The sequence below is a fragment of the Lissotriton helveticus genome, chromosome 5_1 (genome assembly GCF_964261635.1).
Source record: "Lissotriton helveticus chromosome 5_1, aLisHel1.1, whole genome shotgun sequence".
NCBI lineage: Eukaryota > Metazoa > Chordata > Amphibia > Caudata > Salamandridae > Lissotriton > Lissotriton helveticus.
In genome coordinates, this window is record NC_136065.1 from 125,207,361 (window position 1) to 125,226,897 (window position 19,537).

The 19,537-nt window shown below is 43.8% G+C and overlaps 1 protein-coding gene across 12 annotated transcripts in view; it reads right to left on the reverse strand.

Moving 5' to 3' along the window:
* DAB2IP (DAB2 interacting protein) overlaps positions 1–19,537 on the reverse strand; it is a 1,475,985-nt gene that overhangs the window by 343,019 nt on the left and 1,113,429 nt on the right. For all 12 annotated transcript variants that reach the window (XM_078641853.1, XM_078641861.1, XM_078641852.1 and 9 more), the window contains 2 exons: positions 15,667–15,765; positions 8,506–9,060 (listed from right to left, as the gene is read on the reverse strand). In XM_078641853.1, the coding sequence (XP_078497979.1) occupies positions 8,506–9,060; positions 15,667–15,765 (654 nt within the window). The remainder of the gene's footprint in view (positions 1–8,505; positions 9,061–15,666; positions 15,766–19,537) is intronic.

Below are 19,537 nucleotides of genomic sequence, written 5' to 3' on the forward strand. Positions count from 1 at the left end.
CCACCTCGACCAGTTACTCACAACTGTTCCTCTAGGTGTATCTCGATCCCAGAGACACGATCACCCTCAGTCAGACCAGATCTCTTTATTTCACACCCCTTAGGTCATGTTACTTCTATGTTTATTCACACCAAGTCTGGGTAGGTCTCAAACTGAAATGTCCCTCTCCCTTTTATGAATGAGTGAAGAGTGAACATACAACCTCAACTAAACACACATTTCAACTCATGCTCATTGACGCATGCTCTTCAGTACTTCACGTTCTTGACATGACAGACCTCATTTACTATCACAAACTTTATGCACACTTGATCGAACATTCTAGACTGCCTTGTTCCCACAGACAGCAGTCCCAGAGTTTGACCGTGCACCCAAGAAGAGGGCAGGCCTCACCACCCTTTGCAAGTCCTTCTGGACTGACAAGCAAGCGACACTCAAGTCAAGACAGTAAGACACAAATAGCACGTTTGCATACGGCAGTCCTGCCTCCCCTGAAAGTAACGATACAGCAATTGCTTAGCGTCAATCAAGGCAGTATGTAATCAAAGTGAACACACCAGGAACTAATGTCCACAGACACTTTACGATTATTTTAAGTAAACCTCCAATTATTTATACAGAACTTAAATTTGCAGTTTTAACACAATCCCAAAAGTAGCAGATGAGAACTAGAGATAGAGAAACATTATCCCCATTTTACTAGGTATACCGAAAGCAAGATGCAGGAAAAACAAACCCAATGCGTGCCTTCATCACCACTGATGCACCATTTTCACCAGCCATAGTTTTTCTACTGCACAAAGTTCACAAGTTGAAATCTAAAATATTCTGAGTTCCACACCGTAGAACAGATGATGTGGAAATTCCATGCTACCTGCCCCACCCATCCTTGGCCTCTCAGTGCATAACACGGAAGGTGGAGCTAATCCCACACTCTGTGGCATCGGTATTAAAGTAAGTGCGGTATTATTTCTCCAAATACCGCAAACAATCTCCGTAAGGGGCGTGTCTGAAGGTCACTGACCCTCGTCCATCTCTCCTCCCAGTCAAAAACTTGTAGGATTGGGGGAAAGTTTCCCGGCGGCGTCCACAAAGGCCGAGCACGGAATGGCTTTTTAAGCAGGCCGATCCGTCACCCTCGGGCCTCGGCATTGATGGCGCGTTCTTTGTGGAGGCTTTCTGTCAGCTCGTGTTTGGCCCCCCTCCCCGCCAAGCTTTCTCAACAAAGCGAGATGTCACTTAACTTCCACGCTCCAGCAGCCGCCGTTGCTTTGACGACTCTGCGCCTTTCTGCTCAGCTCTGAAGACCCCTGACAAGTAACGGAGGAGAAACTCAATTTTAAGAAGGAAAAAAACACCTCACAGGCCAGGCTGGAGTTCAGCAACGGGAAAGGCGCCGAATTGCGAGTCTGCGCAGCCAAAGCGTCACAAATCCAAGTGATTGGTGTAAAATTGCAGGTTAATCGGTATTAATGTGGCCAAACAGTGAACATGGACGAATTAGAGCACGGTCCGACCGCGCTCCTCGCCTGCCAGCTTTAATTCCGCCAGGGTGGCAGGAACATTGGAAAAGAAATTGGCAGAATCCGATAGGCCAGGAGCAAGGCTATACGACATGGCCAACTTCTTTTTGTTTTCTTTTATATAGCGCTAACTCGACCCGAAAGTATTGGAGCGCTTTAAATGAGCAACAGTTACATTACACAAGAGCAAGTTAATCTTTTTTGTAGGCCAGAACCACAGGATTTTGAGCCAACGCTGAGACTCGAGCATGGTTTCCCAGTGCCAAGTTGACCTGGCGGTTACGGAAAGAGAGGGCAGAGGGCAAATTGATGTCCATATTAGAAATGCATCAAAGACAGCAACCTTCAAACCCCGCTTATTAAGGAATATACAATTTTAGGTTCTATTATATGAAGTTTTCGTAAATTTCTTTGCTTGTTAGGTCTCGCCTGTCGATGCGCATGCGCATCGAGCAAGCGAGACTATAGGGGCTCATCTACACTTTATCTAACTTGCAAGGAATCGTGGCGATTCCTTGCAGTGCCCGTGACTTTTAAGCTCAATGCGCATGTGCATTGAGCTTAAAAGCGCGTGCACAGCCGCCCGCATTCCTCCGACACCTTTGAAGTGAAGCTTAGCTTCACTTCAAAGGCCCGGTTCTTCACACCCACATGCCGCTCTGCCCTGCTCCGCCCCCTCCCCTGAGTCATCCTGCCTGCCCCTTCCCGCCGTGTCGCATTTCTCCTCCCCCCTCCCCTCTCTTCCCTCCGTCTTGTTCTTCTTGCTCACTTGTCACTCTTTGCCCCTTACTTCTATCCCTTCCTTTCTATTCCCTCTCTGAACCTCCTTCTATGCCCATCTCCTGTTCCTTTCTTTTCTCCAACATTTGCCACGTCTGCTTTCCTCGTCTCCCCACACGTTTGCCTCCCTTTACCTCTGTTTCCTTAGCTCCTCGTTTCTCCCGCCTACTCTCACATCTTTCTCTTTTCTTTCTACCCTCTCGCCCCCACTTCTCTTCGTGCTCATCTGTTCTCCACACATTTCTCTCACTTAATTCTTCCTGCCTCAACTCTCCGCCTCCCGCCCCCTCCCCCTAGTTTTTTATTTTTTAATTAATTTCCTGCTGAAAGCCTGACGAGCGGTACATTTCCCGTCCCTTGAGCCGTCAGACCTCGATGTGCCGCCAATCATCTACTTAGCATCTGCATCGTTAGAAGTCATCCTGGCCACTTGCAAGCACCCTGGCAGCCTGCTCTGGCGTGGGGGAGGGGCGCCTGCTCTCATAGGAAAGCTGGCAAACAACCCAAGTGTAACTAGCGATAGCAGGAGCCAATTAAGATCAAAGCTGATATATGCAGCAATAAGCCTTCATCCCTTTAATATTCAACATTCTTTTTCACTTTGACACAGATCAAGAGGTGTTAATGCATATTCTTTCAAATGAGTCGAGCAGTGCTTTAAAGTGACAAAACTGTTATTTGTTCTTTCACAATCAATTAGTATCATGGTTCAGCCTACTCTGAATTGCTCTACAGCTGGGGTGAAACATGCATCCTTGTCGCTGCAGTGCCACAGTCTATTCGAGGCTATGTTCTGCTGCAGAATAGCTCGAAGGGGCCTATAAACAATAGACCGAGCACACCCTTGGAGGAGCACGCGGGGGTGCAGACATTTTGTTCAGTTCATAAACGATCTGACAGATGCTTGCAGGTATGCAGTCATTTTTAGCAGGAGTAAAACAATTAAAAATGTGCTTCGGGGTTTGAGGCGCTCCCATTTGCATCTGACAAAATGCATTTCTCCAAGCAGACAAAATGTCCTAATGTTAACACGTTCCGAACTGTGAATTCATTATTGAACAAGCAGGCTCTGAGCAGCAGATGCGAATGTAACGCTAGCCAATTCGAAGTAACAACACATCTTGTGACGATGGTGTGTTCGTGTGGAAAAGCACCCACGAGAACTCGTTATCCCTGCTATATAAAGAGGTCAGTTAGCAGTGATTGACTCTTTTCCAGGGTACTGGGTACTCGGCTATGTCACTGTATTCTTTTCTGTTGCACCTCTGTTGCAGTGGTGGACTGGGAGGAAACAGCAGCCCAGGAAATGTGTTTTTATCAGACCTATTGCATACCCAGAGAATGTAGGGAACGAGTCTGCCATCTACAGGCACCCTCACAACCCTCTCACCCTCACTCACTCTCACAACCCTCTCACCCTCACTCACTCTCACCCCCTCACTCACCTCACTCACTCTCACCCCTCACTCACCCCCTCACCTTCACTCACCCCCTCACTCACCCCCTCACCCCCTCACTCACCCCCCTCACCCCCTCACTCACCCCCTCACCCTCACTCACCCTCTCACCCACCCTCTCACCCACCCTCTCACCCACCCCCTCACACGCCCTCACCCCCTCACACCGCCACCCCCCCACTCAGAATGCACACCCCCTCACCCTCACACGCCCTCACCCACTCACACCGCCACACTCCCTTAGAATGCACACCCCCTCACCCACCGCCTCACTCCCCCTCACCCCCCTCACCCTCTCCCTCACACCGCCACACCCCCTCAGAGCCCTCACTCTCACTCACCCTCACTCACTCACCCCTCACCCTCACTCACTCACCCTCACTCACCCTCACTCACTCACTCATCCACCATGACATCCACCGCCACATTCACCACCGCATCCACCACTGCATCCACCACCACATCCACCACCACCACATCCACCGCATCCACCACCACATCAACCACACCCACCACCACCACATCCACCACCATATCCACCACATCCACCACCACATCCACCGCATCCACCACCACCACATCCACCACATCCTCCACCTCCGCATCCACCACCACATCCACCACCACATCCACCACCACATCCACCACCAACACATCCACCACATCCACCACCACATCCCACCACATCCACCGCATCCACATCCACCACCACATCCACCACCACATCCACCACCACATCCACCACCACATCCACCACCACATCCACCACCACCACATCCACCGAATCCACCACCACATCCACCACCACATCCACCATCACCTCCACATTCAATCGCTGACACACACAGCACGTTCCCATCTAATTGTGTGTATACAGTACAACATATTATATCCTATGTCTTCATTAACAATATAGTGTATCTGTACTGAATATATATCCAGCATTTCAGACTGCATTTCAGAGCTTTTAAAAATGTTTATGGCTTTTTTTTTTTGAAATTCTTTAGCATTGGCTACAGGAAACAAAAATGCTAAAGATTTACAAAAAAACCCATAAACAATTCTAAAAGCACTAACTCTAATGCTGCGAGACCTATTGCATTTTCAATGCTTGTTTTTATATGAAGAATTTATTGTGTTCTAGAAATGTAAATGTATGTATACTTGTAAAGCGCACTATCACCTTTCAGGCATCCTGCATACCGCTGTGGAACCCTTCCTGGCTTTCCCTGTGAGATGCCCCTCCAGGGCACCCCCCAGGTGCAGCCAGGCATCCCAGCGCTTTTGGGGCCGCTGTGGAGATTAAGCAAGCTATTGCCCAGAGTTGCAGAGTGGGACCCATGATTAGAGTAGGCACCGAGGCGAGAATTATCGAGTCCGTGGACATTGAGCCCAAGACCCAGACGCGTCGGGAATTGAACCCTGGTCCCGGGCCAGACCTCTGCCTCAGGGTCTGCCGCTCTAACCATTGAGCCACACTTCTTTGGCAATGCAAAGTGTTTGGAATATTTTGCAATGTATTATATGTTTTTATGTTCTTTTTAAATACGAAATAAAACATTGATGATGACTATCAAACCTGTGGATAGTGTTTTAGGGTACTGATAGGTCCTCAGTGAATGGCACCAAGGCCTTGCTGGTTGACCTTCATAAAACCTGTTGTCTCCTCTAAAAGCGAATAACAGGCAAAGCCGCGTCTGATATTGGGCAGCCATCACCACAATTGTCCGCTCACTGCATCGGCGTCTGATTGGACCACTATATATTCACGATAGCCTGCATGGTCCAAAATATCCTTTGGTTAAAGTCTCCAAAAACAGGCATTTCTGGAAGACATCAGGTGCGATAGTGAGCACCAAGATGGAACATAACCTAAGCCTGTGTTTATTAAGCGGAGCTCAAGGATGACTCTCTTTCCTTGATTGTGTCGCGCTCCTTCTCTCATTGTATTGCGTACAACGTTCAATATGTTGTCATTCATGAATCACAAGACGCTGCACCAACAATACTCAATTCAGGTCTTTACACCCTTCGTATAGTTCCTCCTTTACAGCAAAGGCTCCAAGCCATCACTGCCCCCTCTCTTCACTCAAGCTGACAACACACTCCTCTCTCGCCACACTTGGCATCACTGCCTGCTCTCTCCAGTCCGCGCGCCTTCGCATTCCTATTGCTAAGATTATCTATGACTCCCTACCTTGTCTTTGATCTTTCCAGGAACATAAAGAGCTTCTTCCTGCTAATACCGAGGTCTTCACTTTTGTCAATTTCTAGCCCAGAAAACACAGATACGCTTACTACTGGCAGGGACCGGACCTTACTTTTTTGAGTCAGGACATTGCTGACAAACCGGTTTTTGATGAAATTGGTGCCCTGCCGTTAGACTCCTTAATTAACTGGATGAATGCCGTTTACGACTAATTATGCTCGAGAGAGCGTCTTATTTGGCATTACACGTTTAGAGAATTAATTTTAGAGCCCATTGTGGCAGAAAATGTCCATGAACAGACTTCGATACAGCACTGAATTTTGAATATGAATAAAACCGACGTGCGGACGTGATTTACATTACCAGGCTTTATTCGAAATACATTTTTTGTCCCGGACTACTTTATCCAGACCTCGTGTGTTTTGATCCATCAATTCTGATGCGATTTCTGAATGACCATTCCTTCTGTAGAAGCCTTGAAAAAGTCGTGAATGGCGACGAAACATGTGTCGGCTGTAGCTGTATCAATGTTGTAACTACAGAACAACTATCTTGAAGATCGCTTGCTTAACAGAATTTGCTCCATGAATTTTGTATTAAAATAATTTTGCTGGTTGGGACCAATCAGCTGTCTACTAATTTTATGCTGTGCTCTGTCTATGTTTCTAACCTAAAGAGCTTCTTCTTGCTAATACTGAGGTCTTCACTTTTGTCAATTTCTTGTTCCTATTTCTTTGTGCACCTTAGACACTAATATGTGGATCCCCTACCCATAACAAAACTTATGCCCACATTTCCAAAATGGATAGCTTCACTGCTAGCATTTGACACAAAAGGAGCTCAAGTGGGTGTACACAACTATGACAACTCCATCTTATACTTACATTAACCTTTGTCCGGTTAGGCAGCCTGATAGGCTGTGGACACCAGTGTTACCAAACAAACATGCACCTGCCAATCTACATAATATTTGTATTTCTATGACCAAGAAAGCCTGACTTGGGGTCCCCGCTTTGATATCCATCTTTCATGTCTCTGTGCTCACCTGCAATAACCCCCTCATTTATGGCCAACAGATTCACTCACTTTTGGCACAAAAAGGTAAATCAGCACAAAATATGTTACCAAGAGCCACAAGAGCTGCATTGGTACATAGTTGGAATAATTATGCTTGAGTCGATTTTATCTGTTGATTACTTTCACTATTCCAGCATCACAACTGTAATTTTGTTTCATGAGATTACCCTAACTACTCTATGCATAGCCTCCACCACTAAAATCTTGTAAAACCTTTTGACTCACTCTTGAGCCTGGTATGTACCATATAAAATTGTATATAAATAAAGAGCAAAACATAAATCAAATCACAATTTTCGTTTTTTCCATGCTGGGTTACACCAGTTTTAGCACTTATTGAAAGACGAATTGAATTTTTCCTGTTACTGTTCTATGACATAACTTCCAGATGACATGCATGTTTGAATTAAAACAAAATATCAGGTTTATTCCCTAAAAATATTCTGAGTTCCCCTGTCATCACTGATTTCACTGTAACATCGGCCAACCACACCATATGTTTTTGGTCACTTTCTCACTCTGTTTGAAGCTTGTTAAGAACTGATCACGTCAATAAATTTGAGAGGACAAGGGTGATGAAAATAACTGTCAAATCTCTTAAGGAAAAACTCTGGGTAGTTGTTAATAAAATGCTAAATGCTTTTATTAACATGATCTCAATGCACGGATTTTTCCACTGGAGGGGCGGTGGGGGAAGGGGGTTGTAGTCAGTTTCGTATTCTTACATGGCCCTGTATTGGTGTCACCATGGTATGCGGCCAGCACTTCTTGCATGATGGGCACATGTCTTAGAAGTTACTGATGAGCCCAAGAACCTTCACATCCAATGGGATGTGGCAGCATCGACTGACACTGGCCATCTAAACCAAGGCTAAATTTAATAAAATGGGGGTGGGTGAATCTTGTCAGGCTAAGAAACTTGATATAAACCTTTGACAAAAGCACTTAGCTTCCCAACTTTGAGGTGCCCATTCGCCAGAATAAAGGATAAAAAATGCAATTCTTTAAATACGTCTCAGATTCATACACCTAAACAGGTGGTAATGTTCTGACTTGTGCGAGCAACATATGAGAGCCAATACGGATTCCATTTGGAATAAATCAGGAATGTTCAATAAATAGTGCATTGTGGACAATCAAAGTACAACCATCTGTTTCAAAGCCAAACTTACTTAGGGATTTTTGACAAACTACAACATATGTATCAGAAAAGTGCGCATGACCCACAAAAGTCATTGACGTAAGGAGCAAGATCTTAGACCCTTCCGATTCCCATCCCTATTGAAAGTTGCCTATGGACTCATGGCAAAGTGAACAGTCTAATCAACTTTGCAGCATCTTCGTGTGACCATGAGTATTTTTCAGGGATTCAATTAGGCATCTACAAACAACATCCCCTCATCATGTAATGGAAGCAAACAGCAGCAGCCTGCTGCATTTGTGGTATTTATCATCTTACCTTTGCCTTTCCAGTGCTTTGCAAGATGTGAACTAAGGCGGACGCCATCTCTTCCTTGTTCTTGACGCTGAGAACCGGCTCCAGAACTGAACACAGAACCATGTAGTTGTTGGTGATGTACTCCGCAAACTCCTTGTACATCTCCATCGGAAGGATGCTCATGCTCTGGTACCGTGCCTTAATCCGGATCATAGGCCCGGAGGACTTCCCCTTGCTGGGGTTGGATGTGACCACTGGGTACCACTTCTCTACGAACTGCCGCCCCGTGACGGCAGCCATGGGGATGTTCACCAGCCCCACGTAGTTGTTCTTGTCCTTCTTCTTCTTCTTGTCCGTCTCCTTGTACAAGTGCACGGTAATGTTTTTGAGGGACGGGAGGTTGTTGAACTCAAAGTGCTCCCCCCAAAACACGTTGTCCGTTTTCAATTTACAGGTAGTTCGTGCATAGAGTCCGTCATCCAGGCAGAGTTCACACAGGTATTTCTTCTTGGCCGGCAGGTCCTTGGCTTCGATAATCCATAGCTTGAGCATGTTCTCAATCCTTCGACTGTTGTCCTGAAAAAGTAATGTTCAATTTTCTCATTAGGATTTGGACTGGACAGTTATCTACATGGGCATAAGCTTTAAAATAAATACAAAATATATATCTATTAAAATAAATTAAAAAAATATATTTTTACTAACACCACCAAATTCTATCAGGCAACTATTTCCTACCCAGCCAATGTTTCAGTACTTTATATAAACTGTGTCCAATTTGAATAACAAACAATAACGTTTGCGATTGTTACCCTCTACTGTATATTACAGTACTTGTAACATACAACAATGTCTCAAAAGTGTGTAAGTTGGAGGTCAAGAACATCTAGCAAAATGACATTGCTGAGAAATAAATCAAAAAGGGAGAAAACCCGGGAGACCATATTCTTTGCAATATAAATTGTATTAGTGAATATACATATTTGACATATTTAAGCTTCATATGATCAAGCATATGGAAGGGTGGCACTGCGTTACATTAAATGACATGTAGCCTGTTGGATACTGTGCACAAGTGCTCGTGAAGGATTGTGATGGAGCAAGTGACACGTGAGGTAGTATGTACAGCGATGGAGAAGGGCGCAATGAAGAACAAGTTATGTTTACAATTATACAGAGTTAGGAATACCAAACATTAAATGATACTGAATACAAAAGTAATCAAGTGGGGTATCCTTGAGGGGAGCGCCGAGAGTTCCACTGTAGAAGTCGACAGCAAAGTCATTTTGCTATATGTCTTTGCCCTAGTCTCCTTAGGGTATATGGGCTACCTCCTGTAGTCTGATACTGTATATTACAGTACGTCAGTAAGAGTCTAGCCCCTCAATAGTAATCCCATTACTACATTACAGATGTAGCCCGTCCCCGCCCCACGTGGGCAGTGGTATCAGAAAGAGCATAGAATGCACAGTTATTTCTAGGGGCGGTAATGGACGCAGGAGTACAGCGCATAAGGGAGCAAACGCACTGCTCTTCCTCATCTATGTCGAACACGCTGTCTCCCATCCGCCATCCCTAAAAACAGTTTTTGCAAGCCATTTATGTGTGTGCAATTAGAAGAAATGGATAATGATAAACCAAAGAAGTGCGACTGAGTTTAGCTATGGGTAAAACAACAAGAAATTGTGATAGGATTGCACGTGGCCGTAAGAGCTCAGATTGGAAGCGCGAAGAATGGAAATAAAAAGAGAAGCACAGATAAGAAGAGTTAAAAGTATGGAGAGTGTATTGGGAAACCAGAGAAACATGCTGCCAGAATTTGGATTTTGCTGAGAAGTTAGGGGTTAGAATAGGATCTGTATGGAGAGGTTCACCTACAATGACACAGGTGTATTAGATTGTAAATGATGTGATATATTAGAACATAACAGACAGTTTGTTAGGTTTTATGAATAAGTACCCTAGGGTGGTGCTTCTGCTTTTTATCAATATTGTGACGTTTTCAAACAATTACTGTTCTGTTTTTTTATGTAGATAATAAAGATTCTTATTTTGCAAAAGTCTGAATAATATCATCTTTCTCAAAGAACAATGCGGTAAATGCTAAAACAGTGATGCTTTTACCGTGCAGACCTCTATCTCACAACACCCAACCCATGCTCTGCAGCTGTAATAAACACATCTCTTCTTAGCAACAAGCTGCTCTGGGCACTGCTCCACCTTTGTTCCTCATCCAACAGCTCCCTGACTCAACTTGTAATAAACTGTAAACAGCCTATAGCTTGTCCCATTCCAACAAAAGAGGGTCTTTCATGCTAATCAAACAATAACTGAAGGGTTTGGCTCCAACAGCTGGCAGCTTGGGTGTGTCTCCAATACAGGGCCAAGTTATGAGCCTTCATCTCACCAGCTTTGTGAATTCTTTGCTCTGTGGCTTACATTTCTCTGAATTTTATGAATATATCTCCTTCAAATCCGGTAGATTCTCTAAATCCATATTCTTCTGGCATTGTGTCTGCTACCATGCACTACGATGAAGTCTAACTCTATAGAGTTCGAGGTTTGAGATCAATGCTTCTAAATCTTCTGATGTAAGAGCCATCCCTCCTTCTAGAACAGGCTTCTCCAAGAGGTAACTAGTGAGCTATATTCTGCTTTTCAGCTGCCTGTAAGCAGGGAAACATCCATTACCATGCAGGCATTGCATCGCAATGCCTTTACATCACGGGTATTACAACACAAGTCGTTACAGCAAGTCGTTACAACGACTTGCGCTGGATGGCGCTCTAACCTAAGGAATAGTATGATTTACTATTCCAACACCTTCCCTACTGTACGTAGACTGGTGTTGGAATTGTAAATCCTACTATTCCTAAGTCCAGCGCCCTCCAGCGCAAGTCGTTGTACGACTTGGGTTGTAAAAACTGCGATGTAACATACCGCGATCATTTTGATTGTGTTGTAACATCACATATTTCTGTAAGTAGATCTCCTGTGTGCAGCTCAGCTTACTAAACTAGAAGCTGTTGCTTGGTTGAATTAATATATGTAGGGCAAAATAGAAAAGTGTGTATTTGGGATGAAAACAGGTATTTTCTATTTTCAGAACTAGTAAACTGACGTCTGGAGACAATTGGTTGGATTGCCAATATGTATTTAAAGCTGATATTTGAATAATAAATCATACAGCATCAGGGAGACTTATTACAAACATTATGAGCTTGGTGCCAAGGGTATTACAATTAAGTATTGCCTAAATACAGCATTCCACACTGACAGAGTATTTTTTACATTTACATTAAGGCTGTACCTGTGCCAGATGCACTGAGGTGATCAATGCTAGTAATATAGCATTTAGTACCTACTCGTGTAATCTCGTATGATGTGGTCACTATTACAACTCTAATAATAGTAGTAGCTCAGCGTGATTTTCATTGAACATAAGTAGCTTTCATCACAGAAAAGGTTAGAGAACCTTGTTCCTAAACTTCTGAGTTCACGGATATCTCTTTCTCAGTCTCCTTACATTTCCAGATAGCATTGAATTTTCTCTGTCTAAATTAAAGGAGTCTACAAATTACCTTCCCTCTCAATCCTCTGTTTTTAAACAATTAATTTGATCCCTGTCCTCTCATTCTGATAAATTAAATTCACTGCTCACTGTTGTTTGGATAAAATAAAATAACCTCTGTGCTCTCATTACGCTAAAGCAAATTGACAGGTTTCTGTTGTTTAGATACATTGCTTCAATTTTATGCCATGTTTTTAATGAGGACTTTGGTGTCAAACAATTATCTAGTTTCTTATAGTAAGTGCAGCAACTCTCCATATCTCAAGTGTATTATTTTTTCTTGCTCTGCATCCCAATTCAATGGCCGCCTTCATCACCCCAGCTCTTAATCAGAAGGTGTTTTGTAAATTTCCATTCCTTTGGTTAAAGCAAATGTTGATGCATTTCAATCTTTTGATTCCATGGCAATTATGCATCAAGTATTAGTTATTTACCAGTAATCTGTTTAGTAAAGTGGCTTAGGAATCTCAGTAAAATGGGTGCTGTGATACTCACCAAACTCAAAATCGACAATTCTGTTGATCCATCTGTGTGTACACAGATTCTGATCAGCATTACGAATCCTAAAATTAGGATTCTAGGTAAGTGCCTGCCTGTAATTATTTCATATGAGCAAATCACTTCATCACCACTTAAATGTCTCCTGTTCTGTACTGGGTGTTATACAAAGTCACACATTTGAAGACTATGGTTCCGATTGAAAAAGGGTTAGTTAAGTCGTCCTCCACCAGGGCGGCATACCCCTTACCTTGAGGGATTTCCTGGTGGTAATGATCAGTAAAAACTGACCAATATGTCCACCCATCTAAATTACTCTGTCGGGATCTCGAAGGGGTGTAACCATGGTGAATGTGGAGTAGTCTCTGTGGACATTGCACCAAAGGTCTGCCCATATTTAAATCGGCCAGACGGATCATGATGATGGCAGAAAGGGTACTCGGTCGCCGTCCGCCAACATATAAACTGGGCCCAAAATCTCATAGTAGGTCTGTGATTTTTAGATCTGAAATAACTTAATATGGCTCCAATTACACTCATTATGAACAGCTGTCTTTGTTCATTTTAGCCTTCTCACTTGACCTTTCAATGTTATAATAGGAAAATGGCCATTTAATTGAGAGAAAGTCATGTATTCTCAGTCTGATTTATTTTCTTTTTGAAGAGTCTCAAATACTGGACTTATAGCCTCATTAAGCCTTTGATGGTTGTTCCCACAAATGGCGGCCAACCAGCAGCCAACCACCAACTGAGCAAGACGTGCTACATTTTTAGATTTCTGCCAGGTCGGTGTGGCAGGAGCACTTCAGTGGGGCAGACCTGTTGGTAATTTCTTTAGTCTCTGAAGACAGCACACCCTTAACAGATGTATCTGTGGAAAAGACAGAGCCAATGTCCCTAGTGCACTGGAAGCTTCCTACCAGAATGTAGGCTGAGCATTTCCTGTCCTAGACAGCCTTGGATGATGTAGTGGACCCAACAGCAAAGAAGCTAGAAGAAGACACAGCCTCAGATGGCTCATTGTAAATATGCTTGGTCTTCTGAAGCCAAATCCACTGGCAATTGCAAGCCCAGGTGGGCTTCATCAAAGGCAAAGCTGCAAACGATCAAATGGTTGGAAAACCCCTATTTCGTGACTTCTAAATCAGGTGGGCGTTCAGATCTGACACAGGGAAATGTGCTATTTTTGCCTTATTTCTTGTTACCTCTCACCTCTAAATGAGGTCATTATTTTATCCTTTCTCCATTTGCTGTCACAACAGTATTGTTTTTTCAGGTGGAAAGGGAAACTGTTTTAAATGTGATATACACCATGCACATATCATTCCTGGAGGACATATTAGTTAAGTGATCTTGACAGAAACAGAACTTGATGGCAGGGATTGATTGAGAACTATGAATATACGAACTGAAGAATTCCTCGATACCCTACGCACTCCACAGTTTACAATAAACTTTCATGATCACCGTATGTAGTAATCGTAACATTACTAAAGTTGTTTTCATTTGGATACAATTGGAGCAGGTGCAAACCCGGATGTAATACCTCAGCCCCACACAAAATAAAAACAATAAAAGACAACACCAGAAAGTAGAAATTCCTCCTTCAGGTTCATATGTCTCGTGCGTCATGTCATGACATGAAGACATTGCATGTGTCTTTAAGCACCCGTCTAATGAGATGAGGTGTGTTGCAAAGTTATCTGTCTATGAGCAGATAATCTAGTGAATCCACTGCATAACTGATCCCCGCCTCTTAGCACAGACAATTCTCTAAATCAGTACCAGTAAATCACCTGAATCGCTTTCCTTTATCCTGTAATCAATTGTTATTTCCTACCAATTTGATGTTATATTATAGTTTATTTATTTATAAAGTTTTGTATAGCACGAACAAGACCCAGGAGGGTATCAGAGCAGTTAATTATAAAGAGCACACAGAGCTTATCGGCAAGTGAGAATATTTAAAGCACAACCCAGTGCTGGCAAGCCGATAGTTTAGTAATTACTGGTCAACCAGCCGGGTTAGATGAGCCTTCTGAATCTAAGCAAACTGGTCTTAACAAACAATAGGAGGGGCTTCCATCATGTGGCAGCCATGACCAGGGTTGGATTGGGATTAAAAATTGGCCAGGGCAGCTAAAAAAAAGTGGCACACATTTGCATATTGCCTTACCGTAAAACACTGCTTCAGCGAAATTTTATTTAAAAAGGGGGAGGAGGGGCATTAAAAAAAAACGCACAGATTGGTTTACACTGGTGAAACCCATCTGAAAACAAGTGAGGCCACTTTTGAGCAGCCCCCTGCCCCCGCTCAATATGCACACATTAATGGGCCGGCCCGGCGAGATAAAAGGGGAGTGACACCTCTGCCCGTTGATAAAAGGGAGGTAATGGACACCCATCTGTCTGAAGAGAGGTCACTCAGGCACCCACTGGGCCACTGGCGGTATTCAAGCACAGACACCACCCAAAACAGACCCCAGGCTGCCCAAAAAAATCGACCCACAGCTGGAAGTCTGATACCGGCCCCTCGGGCATTGCCCGCCCGAGTGCCCGCGTTACCAATCCGACGCTAGCCATGACAGAGGGAGCTCTGTTCGCCTTCGATAACACTTATACATTTGGAAACGAGTGAGGCACTTCATGAGTAGAAAATAAGGTACATCCTGTTGAATGTCCCATAAATTTAGAGGCAACAAATCAGGGATGTTCTTATAAATTGCTTTACAGCTGATCAAATTAGCCTTTAAAGAGACCTGTTGACTGAACCTGTCAGAGACTTTCTCAGTGCAGTCTTCTGCTTCCACCAAACAATCAAGTCTATGCTCTTGGAATCCAAGTCTGAGCTTTCCGCGGAAGTAAAACAGAAACATTAGTCCTGGCGACGGAAAAATGAGCGGAAACATAAAAAAAAATATTTAAAAAATCATCAATGTAAAAACTGACCAAGTTGAGAGCTTGGGAGGGGTGACTTGTGCAAATATATCAAAACAAAAATCAAAATGGCTGCCTGTCCCACAATTGTCCTTAAATATGTCCCCAAGTGAGGGACTGCGATTTGCAATAACGAGCAGCAGAAGTACCACAGCGCGGACCCTTCATGCCTTTACCTTATTTGGGTGCACGGCGCGCCGAAGGTTCTCCATCCATTTATCTCGTTCGGCTGCAGAGCGACACGAAAAGCACTTACTCCCTGATGAAGCGGTCACCTGTGTGGAAAGAGAAGGCAGTTATTTCTTGACAAGCACATTACAGCTTTTTTTTTTTTTTTTAATAACCGCTTTGCTCAGGCAGAACCCTATGCACATTGTTAGCCATCAGCTAGCCCACATGAAGGAGGACCTTGGGCTGTAGGTTTTCAATTTCCCTTGGGCCAGGACTGGAATCTGTTAATGTCAGAGGCTCTTGTGCTCTCCCCTTCCAGGGGTTTGATCACAGGGAAAATGTCCTAGCCCAGCTGCGACTGGCTTATTTTCAGTGTCTGGATTGTGTGTGAGCTGTGTGTCGACTACTGTGTGCATTTGTAATTAGAGTGTTATTTGTGGACGCCCCAGGGTGCAACCAGGCATCATATCTAAAGAATTATTCATGTGATTTTCTGACAATCCAATAAAGGAAACAACAGGAGTCCACTGCCTGTTAGAACAGAACAGTAATAGCTAGGTGCAGCTGAGCGCCTTTTGTTTGAAAAGATATTTAGGGCACTTTGTCGCGTCCTGCTTTGTCTTCTTCAATATGTCTTTCCCTCGGAGGGAATAGTGGATTATTGTTTGAGAGGTGATGGAAATGTCCCAGAGACATAAAAAACTTTCTATGAGACTTCCTTGTGGCTGGATGAATACTGCAAAAGAGAAAGCCATGTCAATGAAGTCGCTTTATGACTTAGAACCGAATTTAGATCTTGGCGGATATGTTACCCCGTCACAACGGTGATGGATATCCCGGCCACCGAAACATGAATCCCATTATATCACATGGGATTTATATTGCGGCAGAAAGAATATCCGTCAACGTTGCGACACAGTAACTCGTCGGTCAAAATGTAGAAAATAAAGCTTAGTATCTAACATTTAAATCTACCAAAATCCAAATCTATTTGTACAGCACCCAACTGCACTTTGTTAGTACTGGGCATTACACTTTGAAATGGTAAATGTGATATCGCCATGGTTAATGAATGCATAAAACAAGAAATCACAGCTCTAAGGTTCTATTTGACTGTGTTAGGTTTGGCACAGAGGAACAAGTCTTGCAATCAATGTTTGCTGGTTTGGACTGTCCTCGGTCAGAAACAATTTATGCGAAACGTAGACCAGAGGTGTCCAGGTCTTGGTGTCCACATGCAATAGTTCAGGATCACCACTGGATGGGCAGATGTTTCCTACTTAGACTTGTTGAAGGTAAATTTATCCTATGTGGATAAGTGGAAAATCTGGCACGGAATCGGGCTACTGACACACAGTGGACACCCGAACGTAGATCATTCAGTGGTCGTCATGCTGAGCCATCTGGAAAATTGATGTCATTTTAATTATACCAATATCAGCAAAAGACAGACACACAATTCCTGCTGATTACAAGCAGATACCACTCCTACTGACAACAATATTTGTGGTGTACCCAAAAACAAATCCCATATGTAGGTACAGTTAGAAACATACAGTGTGAATAAATGATCCCCAGACCAAATCATGGATCTGGACTCCTACCCAACGCCCCCGCCTTCCCGCTGGAGTGCTGCTAACCGGGATGCACGCACTGATCCGCACTCAGGATATCATAGGTGACTCAGTGCACAGCTTTCAGTGCAGCTGTTCAGGCAAACAACAACCTCCTGTCAATCTGGTTAAGTCCCACTTGATCTGATTTCCAGCAATCAGCCTGTCTGTGTCCGGCACGCGGTCAATCTGCCACATTTCATCAGTGCTAGATTCACATCATCTGCTCCAGCGGGGCTCACTGAGGAGTGTCTGTCTCCAAAACTTTCATAGTTCTCGACTTGTTCACATTTAGCATCTTTATCACTGCCTGTAAATATTCAGCTCGTCGCCAAAAGATGAATCTGCAGCCAATGGCACAAGTTTCCCTTTCCAGTTGTGACAACCAATGCCGCGTCAATGACATTCGAAGGGACTGAAATCAACCCTAAATATTATAATCCACTTAAACCAATTTCCTGAGTTAATATAATTTGCAAGAAGAACAAAATCAACTACATTTTAACATCAATGTCACAATTATAAAGATGATGGCAACAAAAATAGTAACAATCACAATAAATTGATTATTAATGTCAGTGGTTTTGACCCTTCTCAACCTCTCACAAGAGCTAGAGCCACAAAATACTCCCAGAATGGCTCCCAATGTATTTATTTATCAGGGTTTTCTAGAGCTCTGCATGCCACCTTTTGGTTATTTGAGAGATCTAATAAGCTCGTCAAAAATTATTTATGGGGGCCCAGTGTGATATTCTTAATCACAGGTCCCAAGTACAGAAGAATTTGTTGGAAGAAAGCTGGAATGGTTCACTTTTCAGACTATTCCTGAAATGGCTGGGGTTTAGTGAGTCCCAAAGCTTAGTGGCCCAAACTCCCTGCATCCGGTCTTCGCGATTGATCCATTGAATGCTCTTGGGCGATTGGATGTGCAGGTGTACAGTGCAGGCTTCTGAAAGGTGTTTTGGGGGTTTCAGTCTTTGTAAGTATCTTGGGTCTTTGCCTGTGTAGACCCTGAGGGTGGCACTGAGTACTTTAAAACTGAACCTGGCACTTACTGGGAGCCAGTGACAAGCAATGAAGGCTGAATGTATGTGGTCATACCTCTTCAAGTTAGAGTTTGGCTGCCTATTTCTTTAACCTTTGCATTCTCACAAAGGAGCCTTTTAGGAGACCCAATGTATAAGTTCTTGTGGTAGTCTAGTCTTGAAATCAGCTGGGCGCTTGAGAACTCCATCCTGGGATCCGGTCGGAGGAGGAGGTTGGATTCTCAACAAATCTGCAGTGTCAGAAGTACTGCCCTCAAATGGTTCTTCTTGTTACTGAAAGTTCTCTCTAGGTAATTGCCCACCCAACTATCAATCTCCATCAACATCACTTGTAAGGTTATTGCAAAGGGTCACTGAAACACAAAGATGTCCTTGCTTTGTGTTTCATTTCCGGTGGTTTAGATTCAAGCGAACACTCCCTTGCATTTTGTTTTTTTTCAGTGAGTTCCCTTGTGTAGCAAGGATAGCCCTAATGATGGTGCCTTAGCTCCACATAGGACCTCAAACTGCACGCCACTGATGAGGCGGATCAAGGCGGAAACCGGTCTACGTTATTTATGCTCCAATGCTCACAGGACAGGACCTGGATGTTCAGGATAGAATATTTGCAGCAGTACGTAGGTTTGCTCTCTTCCATACTGGTACAGAGAGCAAAACCACAACAAAATGCAATGTTACCAAAAGCATGTATCAGTGCTTCAGAATATCTTCCGTCGCATGCGGTTTCGAGTGAATGGTCCTAGGTTCCATGAGTATGACCAGACATGGATGGATCGCTCCTTAACTTACACCGCACCAATGAGGCACAATGAAATACATTTTTGTTGTATTCTCATTAATAGGGGATGTGACAAAGCAATTCCAGCTTCTCTGAACATTTTTTAATAGAGTGTCACCCAGAGTAAATACAAGAGGTTCAGACTAATTCAGCCATTTTGGTTTTGTGAGCTGTCCCTAGAGGCGCTGGAATGTCCTAATATGTGTCCCGTAGCTCTAAGCCCGTATCAACTCTGGCTGCACCTCTGAGGTAAGGCTAGGATGGAGCTTAATAAGCACTGGCCACGCCTGTGAGCTCAAGCGTGGCCAGTGCTTAATTTGAGCAGGTAGTTTCCGGTGCTCAGCACCTGCACTTGATTGGCAGCACCGGCATTTATGACACATGATGGGCTGTTAGTCAGATTTAAAGTAAGCACAGCAAAGAAATTCAATATACATTA